The sequence below is a fragment of the Equus caballus genome, chromosome 1 (assembly GCF_041296265.1).
Source record: "Equus caballus isolate H_3958 breed thoroughbred chromosome 1, TB-T2T, whole genome shotgun sequence".
NCBI classification, from domain to species: Eukaryota; Metazoa; Chordata; class Mammalia; order Perissodactyla; family Equidae; genus Equus; species Equus caballus.
In genome coordinates, this window is record NC_091684.1 from 133,851,011 (window position 1) to 133,863,343 (window position 12,333).

The 12,333-nt window shown below is 35.4% G+C and overlaps 1 protein-coding gene across 4 annotated transcripts in view; it reads right to left on the bottom strand.

Annotated features, from left to right (window-relative positions):
- LOC100063282 (E3 ubiquitin-protein ligase ARIH1) overlaps positions 1-12,333 on the bottom strand; it is a 188,252-nt gene that overhangs the window by 82,350 nt on the left and 93,569 nt on the right. For all 4 annotated transcript variants that reach the window (XR_011425444.1, XM_070233818.1, XM_070233823.1 and 1 more), the window contains 4 exons: positions 11,696-11,738; positions 11,125-11,196; positions 7,827-7,957; positions 4,268-4,325 (listed from right to left, as the gene is read on the bottom strand). Coding sequence is in view for 3 of the 4 variants with exons in the window: in XM_070233818.1 (XP_070089919.1) it covers positions 4,268-4,325; positions 7,827-7,957; positions 11,125-11,196; positions 11,696-11,738 (304 nt within the window). In the remaining variant the exon portion in view is untranslated. The remainder of the gene's footprint in view (positions 1-4,267; positions 4,326-7,826; positions 7,958-11,124; positions 11,197-11,695; positions 11,739-12,333) is intronic.

Here is a 12,333-nt window from a genome sequence, read left to right on the forward strand (position 1 = left end):
CAGAGAGGCAACCAGACATCATATAACTCCTAATTTAATGCAATAAAAACTATACAGTACCACCAGTTCTGTATCCTTTCCACCCCATCTCCCCCAAAATTGAGGCTGAATTCAAGTATCTAGAATTAACCACCAGTTTCAGGACACACAGAGAAACAAGAACCTATTAATTGAGTAAATGACACCAGGGAGTTGCAATCAGCAAAACCCACAATATGGAAAACTACAGGACAAAATGGCTTAGTTTCCTCAACAAATAAATGGCAAGGGGGGGAAAAAAGGAAGGACGGACCTATAAATTAGAGGAGACTCAAGAGATATCAATCAAATCCAATTTGTGGACCTGTGTGGATCCTGATTTGAACCAACTATAAAAGAAAATTTATGAGATAAATGGGGACATTTGAACACTGGATAGTTGATGATATTAACAAAGTATTGCTTTAAAAATATAAATGTATATAGTATAATTATAAAATATATATAATATGCTATAATATATAATAAATATATATACACAAACATAATAATGGTATTGCAGTTATATAAAAGAGTATTATAAAGACATATGAAGAATTACCAAAGAAACAATATGCTACCTAGCCTAGAGTTTTTTCTATGATTTATTACATGCAAAAATAATGCACATAGGTCTCGCCAATTACACTGTAAATCTCTAGAGGAGATATACTTTTAAAAAAGTAATCTTGTTATCTCTAGTACTAAATATACAGAAAATGATTAATAAATGCTTATTAAATGCAACCACTATGAAAGAGTTCTTTACCACACATACATATTTCTTTTCTTTTACTATCACCCCCTTCTTCTCCACCTCATGCCTTAAAGCCTATAAACAGCACGGAGACTTCTAGTCCCTACGGTTGGTCTCTTGCTTAGAAATACTAACTCTAAACCACACAATTAGCCAATCAAATGATCCAGTATCATACAACATTAAAACATCTCAAAAAACCTACACAAGCCATATTATTTCAAGAGTTAGTTAGGTATCAAATCAGTGCTTACATGCTGGAAAACTATGCCAATTATAAATACAATGACAATTATATCTAATCATCAATAGATGATATATATTAATAATCTAAAAGTTATGCCAATTCTAGCTAAACATGTATGTGGAAAATAATCTGCTTGGCATTTCATTGCCCCAAAAAGCACTAATATTTTCAAGCCTGTCAAATTCCCAAGATGAAATGGAAAACCTAAATTACCATATTAAAATATGATGTTAGAGGACATGAGTTAATGTGACCAACAATTCTGAAACAGCTTCTCACTAAAATCCTCTAAAATTCAACATGATAGCAAACCCATACCACCACTGCAAATAAGACCAACTTTTTCATCAAATGCTAGAATCTGGACTGAGAAATGCAATCAGTCGCCTGAATACACTTTGGGGGGGAAAAAACCAGAACAACAAACCTAACTGCTTAGAACAGGGAGGGGTAGGCAAACTCCAGCCTGTGAGCCAAATCCAGCTGCTGCCTGTTTTTATAAATAAAGTTAATAATTTGGAACACTGTCATGCCCACTCACTTAAGTCTATGGCTAGGTGAACAGCACAAGAGCAGACCATACAGTCTACAAAGCTGAAAAGATTTACTATCTGGCCCTTGACAGAAAACATGTCCTGAGTCTTCGTCTAGAAGATAAGAAAATTCAAATGCCCACCAGTGTCAGCACTGTGGCATACTATATTAAGTCAATAATTTTCTACAACACAAGTAGAAGGCACTCAAAGTATCATTTATGTTCTGTCTGGACTGTGCGCCAATCTTCCAGTACTTTTTAAGGCTACAACTCCCAATAAACACTAGGCCAGAGTATGGAAGACACGGAAGGGAGGAAAGAAGAGGCCAGAGAGGCATGCAATGGTGTGCTCCATTCTGGGAGGCATGGCTCCCACTAAATAAACAAATAAAGACATTCATATGAAACCTTTCCTTGTACACCCAGGGGATCAAAGGATTCTAGTTTAGTCCAACAGATGTGAACCAGAAAAACAAAGCATTCTAGCGTCTAGAATGTAGACATTAGAAACTGGCTTAGAAGCTGTGCGCAATAATCCACCCTCCCTGTAGATCTCAGAAAAGGATCCACCAGCACCCAAAGGAAGACTAGATGAGGCCAAGATAACCCACATACTTTCTCTCTTGGCAAATACTGTATCTGGCTAGATTCAGCTAGATTACTCTTCATTCAGCGTAAGTAAAAACTAAAAGCGTACCATGGTAATTAGGAAAAATATAATGTTGCATAAGAGAAAAAGAACATTTCTCTATGAACTCAAAAAAACTATTTTCAAAATTAGAAGAAAATTTTAGGAAAATTTATGTTCTCTTCAATAGGATTTAAGATAAACGTGATTACTTAGAAGCAGAAAGCCTTAAGGAAAAGAAAGACTAAGATTTCAAAAAGACAACAGAAGAAGATGCAATGATAAACTGAGCTAAATAAAAAATGCAACAGTAGAATCAAGTCCAAATGGTAGGCTGGAAAAGCATGACTGTCATTGTACAACTTATATCAAAATTACATGGGGCACTGTATCTCAAATTGGAGTCTGAGGATACTAAATGGAGTAGGATAGGGGTGCTAAATAATCTGGTCTAAAAAGACCATGGAATTTTGAAATATTTAAAGATCTCATGATAACCTAAAGAAAACACAAATACTCAAGATCATCCGAACGAACTTATAACTGAGAACTAAAGTTTTATTTCAGGTCTTACATTTGTGAAATGGCTAAAATTGGCATCAAGCAGTATTACTTTAACTGTATCAGGCTGATGAGAAAAAAAGTGATAGGAGAATACATCAATAATAAGCTCTGATCAAATCAAATCATGATGCACTGTAGGAATGAAGGTTTGCAATAGATGAGATAAAGAAAACTGATGGGAGAACAAATTATCACATGGCACTAAGTAGTACAGTAACACTAATTTTTAAAAACCCAGCCACACAGCAGTCTATCAACAGTAACTTCAGCAAACTTAACTGTCAAATAATTTTACTTGAGTTTCACTGTTTTTTATTTTTTCTCCCCGAAGCCCCAATACATAGCTGTATATCCTAGTTGTAAGTCATTCTTGTTCTTCTATGTGGGTCACCTGCCACAGCATGACCTGATGAGTGGTGTGTAGGTCTGCACCCAGGATCTGAACCGGCAAACCCCGGGCCAGCAAAGTGGAGTGTGCAAACTTAACCACTTGGCCACAGGGTCAGCCCCAGTTTCAGTGGTTTTGTAGTACTCTTGGTTTGGTTGTATAATTGTATAAGAGCATAAGAGTTACAGCTGGTTTTAAGTTTAAACATATTTAAGTAATATTACAATGAATGTAATATAAATCTATATTGGAATTTGTAGGGATTTTTTTCCTTTTAAAAGAAAGTCTGTGAAACACCACCACTCATCAATTATATAATACAAAATACAGTTTCCCAGTCTTTTAAAAAAAGTGAGACAGAACTTTCACTTCTAACAGTATGACAGACTAGATTATAGATATTCTTTTGTATTTATGGTATTTTTAATTAGCAATAAAACTTAAAGGAATGTTTAAAAAAGTGAAACAATAAAACACAGATGTTTTGAATTGCATCCTAGTAAGGAAACTCATTTGAAAGGAATATTTTGGGAACAAATAGGGAATTTTGATATGGAATGGATGAATTTAAGGAATAATGAAATTCCAGGATTCTACAATTATGATAGAATCACGAGGCTGAAAGAAACTCAAGGTGTTGAATCTTATCTACACCTAGTGTTTGAATCCCTTCTATTATAATAGTGGGGTAGTTTCCTATCCAGTAACCAGGAATTCCCCGTCTCCTGAGGGAGTCCATTCCAAATCAGCTCACCTATAACCATTAGAGCTTCTTGATGAACAATGAAGTTTAAAAAATAATAATAAAGAATTAAAAATAAGTGAGACTGCACACAAATAGCAGCAGAGCTATTTAACAAATACTGTTCTCTAGTCTCCTTGCTGGGAGGGAAAATCTGGACACCAAGACTACTGAAACCTGAAATTTCTACACGACTAGATTAATCAAAAGAAAGCAAACAAATCCATAAACAGGAATGCTCCTGATATGCATTTCGGATAAGGTTCTCTTTCTAAATGTACACGGGTACCCAGTATTTACTGAAGTGTCTTTCCACAAATTTTTCAGAATTGAAAACTTCTGCTAGCTTATTCCTGTTCAACTGTTACCCGAAAATAAATATACTTACCTCCTGTGCGTCTCTTGCTGCCTTTGCATCATCCTCATTATAGCGGTTACAGTTGTACCTTAAAGTAAATTAAGAGGATTCCATAAAGCGCATAAATCAATGAAACGGGATCAAATCACAGAATATCAGCCTGGATTCAGAGATTTTCTAAAATCAATATTCTCCTTTACAAAGATACACTGAGGTGTTAAAACACCCAGGGTTCTACCATTACAACGACAGAATTACCAGACTGAAAGGAACTCAAAGTGTTGCTGAGTCTAATCCACCTAGTGCTTGAATCCTCTCTAAGAGAGTGTATCAGTTCTCTATCTACTAAGAGGGAATTCCTGGTCTCCTGAAGTAGTCCATTCCAAATCAGCTCACCTATAATCATTAGAAAACACTGTCATTCTAGAACTTCCATTTCTGACTGTAGTTTGAACTTCTAACTCAATTTTTGAAGAATGAGATCATCTCATATCTTAGGCTGTCTGTAATTTAGGCCAAATATTCCCAATTTTTCCAGAGTAAATCACTTTCTTATTTCTCTTTTATAAACCAAAGAGAACCAATGTTGATGGGCTACTACGTAATAGATGCTGTGCTATGTGCTTTACATGCTACTACAGTTTATAAGAGTCACTGAAAACTGAAAGATACACTAAATGAGGAGAGAGGGAAACCTGCCCCCCAGAAGTCAGCTCAGCATGGAGATGATTAGGACTGGCACTTCCCTTATCCCGATTACTCTACATCTTTTATGGGAGCCTACATTATGGGAGCAGCTGGTATTTACTGAGTGCTTACTACACACCATGCATTTACTAAGGACTTTAAAGGTACTTTCACATTTAATCCCCTCAATCACCTTATGAAATACGTATTATTATTATCCTCATTGAGCAGATGAAGAATTACGTTTTGAGAAGACAAGCAACATACTTAAGGTCACATAACTAAAGTTTCAGAGCTGGGAATTAAACTTATAACTATCTGTCATATGAGGCTCATGCTCTTAACTAGTGAGTATATTGTTCACATGCTGTTGCCATGTCTTCAGAATCTTTAAACAGTAATATTTTTAGAACTAAAGGAAGAATTTTGAATTTAATTTACATCTTGTTAAACTGGATCCACTGTTCCAGCTTAAGTTCTTCAGGATTTTAATGGCTATGTATTCAATATCCCTCTTTGATGTGACTCCAAAACGAATGCAAGATTCTCACATTAGTTCAAGAAAGTCATCAATAAAACTGACCAGAAAAGCAGTATACAGTTTCCGTAAATAAAAAAAGATGAGGACAAAACCTTTTAGCAAACCTTTACAGGATTCCATTAGGAAGACATAAACCTATTATCTGTACTCCAAGAAACGGTCATTCAATTAATCCCAAATATCCCTGTCTGTATTCACAGCCTAGACCACAAACTTCTCAGTCCATATTGAAATACCTTGCTGAGATCTACAAAATGCTCCCTAATCCATCATGCTAATAATACCATTTGATTATGGGATTTCACGTAAGAGAAAAATTAAGTTATGAGGTTCATAAGTAGTTTGTGAAATCCACCACAAATTTTGGAAATCTGAGATTACATTTTGTCTGCTTCCAGTCTTTGGTAGCTATTTTACATAATTACTCAGAAATAACCAACAATGGCTCACTGATCTCATCTTAAAGTTTTTAAAGTAACCCAGATCACAATTGACCTAGGTCAGGAGACTTATTAACTTCCCCCTAGGTTGGGCTATAATCCTCTCTTACCAATAATTACTCTACTCCACTTAGCCCAAAGATCACCTCTCCTTGCTCTCTTCCTGTCAACTACTAACACTACTTCTTCCTATCTGATATATCCTTAAAACTTTTCTTTTTGATATTTTTTAGATATTTAAGCCTCAACTCATTCCGGGCTTTACTCTGCCAACATTATGAAGGATTTTAAGGCCCAGGAAAGCAACAGGATTCATCTATATCTCTAACTCAGATGACTGATGGTGCTACCTGGTATCCTATTTTGAAGGTTCTGAGGCATTTTCAGATTTAAACAAGAAGCATACCATGATTCATTTGCAGTGTTAGCCATGGGTAAATGCAAGACACAAGCAACACTGAGTTGTGATCAGAGATTTCCTTACACAAAAAAAATGTCTTTAATAACTCTTCTTCCCCATCCCCTCTTACCTTCACTAGGCTTACTTAAACACATTAGAGTGAATTTAGTTTCTGGTAACACACTAATCCTCCAGTTTGCCTTCTCAAAATCTAGAGTACCTGTCTGGCTAAACCCCAAACACCCTTCCTTGGCTGTGACACTGCCAAAATCACTTTCTCTACTTCCACTTAACCAATTAATTTTTACCTGGTTCAGACAAGTAATCACTCTTACTATTCTTCTAACTAATGAAACTAATGGAAGTTCCAATGAAACTAAAAAGGAAGACTTGACAGTGTCTTAAGTTCACATCCTCCTCATCTTGTCTTGAACCTACCATTTCTTCCCCTCCCTTCCACTATCTACAAAGCAACCACAATTATGAGATGATGTATGTAAAGCACATAATACAGAGCCTTCTCACCTAAATTATAGATCTAATCATGTCACTCTCCATTTAAAATCCTGCTGATAATGTCAAAACTACTTTAAGTCTCAGTCTACTTTCTCTTTTCCTATTCCCCACAACTTATGAAGGGCCACAAACTCAAATGCCAACAGCTGACAAGCAGGTAACACAAATTAGTGAAAGGCACCATTTGTTTATTATAACACTCAGAAATATTTTCACTTTACCAGGAGATGTGCTAGCTCCTGTTTTTCCCAAAACTCAAGGCATCCTCCTCCTAATTTGCATTTTCCCAAATTGGTAAGAAATATGCATGTAACAAAGGTATAAAACTCTGCTAAATGTGACTGGTATCATTAGGATACATGCAAATGCCATTAAGCTTCCAGTCTTAGGGAAACATATCAAACTGGAAAGTAAAGGCCCCATTTAAAGGGCTACTAATCAATTCCAGGTGATTCCTGCCAAGCAGAAGTGCAGAAAATGAAGTTTCTATTCTTCAAAAAGAAGCTAAAAATCTGGATTGCGTTGGGCAATTTTCTGATTCTTAAAGTTTGAGACAATTTTTTTGTCTAATTGTGTGCAGGGTAAGTAAAACACAACTGCATGCTGGGTTTTGCCAACAGTCTCTAGTTTTCAACTATTGCCTAGAGAGACATTAGACAATGCAACTCTTCTCTGAATAAGTCATGTACTCTCATATCACTCTACCTTTGTGTTCACGCTACTCCTTTTGCCCTGAATGTTTTTCCTACCACTTTTTCAACTAATGAACTCTTAGTCCTCAAAGTTCATCTCAACTGTTACCTCCACTGTGAAATATGCCTAATTAATCCCTATCTCTGGATATCTTGCATATAATTCTAACACTGATCACACACTGTTATCCATTTATCTAACTCCCAAGTTAGATGGTGATTTCCATGAGATAGAAACCTTATTCTCAATACACAGCATATATCACATACTTACTCATGTGAACATAATCTTCCCTTCACTTCCCCAACCTACCAGGCAGATCCATGTGGTTCCCAAGGGCCAAGGCACACCCAGCAAAACTCTGCTTTACAGTTCTGGTTACGACAGACCATGTGATTACAACCGCCATCCTTTTCAATTGTGACATGGCATTTGGGACATTCCTATGAAGAGAAACTATAAAGTTGGTGTCAATGCTACACTAGGTTGTATGACTACCACTGAGGAAAAGCAAGTTCTAGATTTGGTTTATTTTTGAATACCACATTTACTGTGATTAATACATGCAGAGCACTTGGAACAGTGTCAAACACTTAATAACTACTATTAAAAATGAGCTGTTATTCACATGGACAAAGAGAATAGATTAGTGGTTACCAGGGGAAAGGGAGTGGGGGATGGGCACAAAGGGTGAAGTGGTACACCTATAATATGACTGACAAATAATAATGTAACTGAAATTTCACAAGGTTGTAAAATATCATAACCTCAATAAAAAAATAAATTAAAAATTTTTTAAAAAAGAGCTGTTATCATTATAATTGGCTTTTAAGATGTACAACAATTCAAGAATTTGTTTTAGTGGGGTTGGGGGATAAAAATACTTAAGTACATGTACTAATAATAGTTTCATGGGAGGTAAGACATTTTATTCATGTAAATATAATATACTCTCTAAGAAATAATTATTGAGTACTTCCTGTATCCCACACACTGTTTTCAGTGTTTTATATGCATTAACTCATAATCCTTATACTGGTGCTATTCCTATTTCCACTTGTCAGATGAATAAACTAAGGGAGAGAAAAATAACAAAGAAACTAGTCCAAGGTCACACAGGTAGCAAATGGTACAGTAAGGATTCAAATCCAAGCGATTTGGCCTTAAGAGTCAAACAAGCAGGACTGGTAAATTCTTTTTGTGATTACTGGATTTCTCAACTTTCTTCCGCTAAATATTCTCATTTTAAATTCTTCTCATTGCAGTCCATTTACAACTGTGCTACATGGATCATATTTTTTTCCCAAGTCTAGCATTTTCTTGGTTGCTAGCAAGCCAAAGTTATTACCTTGCAGGACTACCGTTTTTGTCTTTCAAAAAATCTAGAAAACCAAACTCATTATTATTTTTTTTTAAGGATTTTATTTTTTCCTTTTTCTCCCCAAAGCCCCCTAGTACATAGTTGTATATTCTTCGTTGTGGGTCCTTCTAGTTGTGGCATGTGGGACGCTGCCTCAGTGTGGCTTGATGAGCAGTGCCATGTCCGCGCCCAGGATTCGAACCAACGAAACACTGGGCCACCTGCAGCGGAGGGCGCAAACTTAACCACTCGGCCACGGTGCCAGCCCCCCAAACTCATTATTTTTAAGGAAACTATAAATAAGGTGTAAAGCTTGTATTTTTGCTGTATTTGTGTTTGATGTAACTCCCACGAATCACCCATTATCTTATTTGTACAATTTGATCATTGCGAAACAGACTACACTGCCCATAAACTATGGTAATTTTAAACAGCTCAATAAGGCAATTTTAATTATAAATCTTATATCAAATTTTTTAAATCACTCACATAAGAAATTTTACTTTTTTTCCCCAAAGAAGCAAATTCTAGACCTAAAATATCTGTTTCATTCTACATTTCTTGGTTACAATTAACCAAACAGTATTAAGCTCTCAATATAGTAAGATACCAGTGACAATCTGCAAAACTGTTAAAGGAGCTAATAACATTCATAAAGCTTCTGAAACCTCTCAAGAAAAAAATTCTTCAGTTTCATCTCAAAACTACCAAGTAGATAAATTTGTTACCACAAATTGCCATTCTTCCTTAATAATCTACCTTAATAATTCTAAGCAAATTCAAACACGTCAAGTCTATGCTCCCTATTTTAAACACCTTGGGGTTTTAGAGTGCAGGGGGATTTCTCTGGGTGCGGAAAGAAGGCTACAGTTTAAATCAAACTACTTAGTGAAAATAGAACTGCCCTATCCTAAACTGTAGTTTTACAGAGCATATTTAAGGATTGTGGGACTTACATGAACACACCTGGTGGGGAAATCTTCAATTTTCAACAAGGAATGCTTGGCCAGGAAATTTTTTTAAATAACAAAAGTAATCACTTCCTGACATTACAGTAAGGTTTCTTGAGTGACATGAGTTATGTTTATCTTGATGATTTTAGAGAGCACAAAAATATTCATTTCAATCATAACATTCCTCAAAGATGTGGGCATTTGTTCTATGTGACAGAACTCACTGTTTCATTATGTTTTAATCTTTTTGGGTAGAGCAGGGTACTAAGGCATAAAATTGTGTGTTGGCCTTCATTGTTTAAGAACTCCTTATTTTTGTCATCATCCTGTGACTGAGTCATCAATGGAACAGTGCAAAGCTATAACTAACACTGGTCAAACAACTCAGTATTATTTGGAGCATCATCTTCACATGTAAAAGACAATACTAAAAATGAACAGCCCATGAATTACCCCATCATTCATCAACCAAGTCACTTCCTATATGAATAGGATATAAGACGGAATTAAATAAAGATTGGATATTTATATAATTTTCTATTAAGAGACTGGCTGAGTGACACAGTCAGGATTCAAATGCTTGCTTATTACTTAGTGACAGAAAAGAAAGGTGCTCAAGATTACTGTATTTGTAAGACACCTAGAGTTAAAGAAGTGGTTCACAGTCATAAAGAGACTGAATTTTGAAACTAGTATCATCAAAAAAAAAAACCTCCCAAAACCAAGAGATACCCATATTACCCTAAAACTTCTATTTCTCAGGAGTCAAGTCTCTTAACAAATCATATTTTAGAAGTTTAACATGTTAAACTTGTTAAGCCCAGTTCGTTACATAAAAATAGTTACTCAGTTACTTAAATACTGCTCTAAAGAATGACTCCTTAAAACCCTGGAGATTTTTAAAGACAGAAATGTAAATTAGCCTAATAAAACCAAGATAGGTAGAGTAAACCCTACAATACATCTGTATATTAAAAAACAGCCAAGAACAATCTGAAAAGGCATTATCAAACCACAGGGTAGAAAAACTAACAGCTTTTTCTTCTATAGGAAATTAACGCTTTTTTCCAACAGAAGAAAACTTCTAAAGCAGAGTACTATGCATACTGTAGTGTAATACTCAACAAAATAAACTCAAAATGAAAATAAAGGAAATTTATTAATAAGCAATCATTTTGGGGGAAAAAAGCCTTAATTGAGAAAAAGGTAAAACGAGCCTTAACTAGGTAAACTTAATGCTGATGCATCTATCCTTATCAGTTTCATTACCAAGAGTCTACTGAGGGAAAATACCAACCTTTGTGTTGGCTGCAATCCAATTAGAGGTTTCACTGTCATCATCACACTTTTTAATCCACTTCTTCAACCACTGTTTGAAAACAACAACTGTTAGGGTACAACAAAAAACTTAAGAAAAAGGACAGCAAATTACTTCAACATTTAAATAGAGTAAAGCTTAAATGTAAAAGCCAAAGGACAAGATTAGCATTGGATTTACTTCCTTTTAAACCAGGGAAATCCAGTAATTCTCATATCCAGTAACACAAAATCAATCAAAGGAGGGCTTTCTTTGGCTAAACCTGAGTGGGAAACCTACAGCTTGATGGGAAGCCCAGGTCCAAGGTGTGTCTTTCCCCTTAGCTATTACAAAGCCTGCCAAAGGAGGTACCATAACCATCCGAGTCCTAATAATCAGGAGCTGACTTATTCCTAAGGAATGCTCTCTGAATACTTGCAATGATCCTGTGCAAAATCAAATCTATCTCCCAATGGATAAATAACAAAATTGTGGGGTATGGTTTTCAGTCATCAAGTCTTAGAAGTGCTCTACTACATTATTTAAAAATGAAAATGCCAGACGAACTCACCTTACATTTAACAGGATCATGCCAATTTTCTCCACAGTTAAAGCTGTTAAGCAAGACAAGAGTTAAAAGAATTAAGTCCTACCTACTGTAAGTAAGTAAACAAACAAACCATTTCATGCTTTATAGTTCCTCAGTACATTCACCGGTTTCTAGTGTGGCTAATACAAAGGCAGGAACCACGTCTACTTTATTCTACAGTAAATTATTTAGAATTTAGTATTAGGATCAGCATGTATTGGGTGTGTGTGTGAGAAATGAAGAATGACTGTAAGTATGAAGACACGCTATGATGACAATTTCATAGTAAATAACTATCTAAACAGCTACCAAACTGTTAAGACAAAAAAATCAATTGAGCCAGATCTGTATTTTTCTGACAGTTTTTAATACATATAGTTGCTTGCTGCAATCATTCTCTAATTGAAACCAAACTGAAATCATTTTCACTAATTTGAACTTAAATTTCAACCAATGCTTCATCAGCATATATTAAATCTTTTACTTAACACCTCAAATGAAGAGTGAAAGTCTGACTTTGTAGGGTAATTATATAATTTAGCACTAATACAGTAAGCAATATGCAGGAAGCAAACACATCTTTGCATGATTGTATCAAACAAGGTATTAAAGAGCGTGAC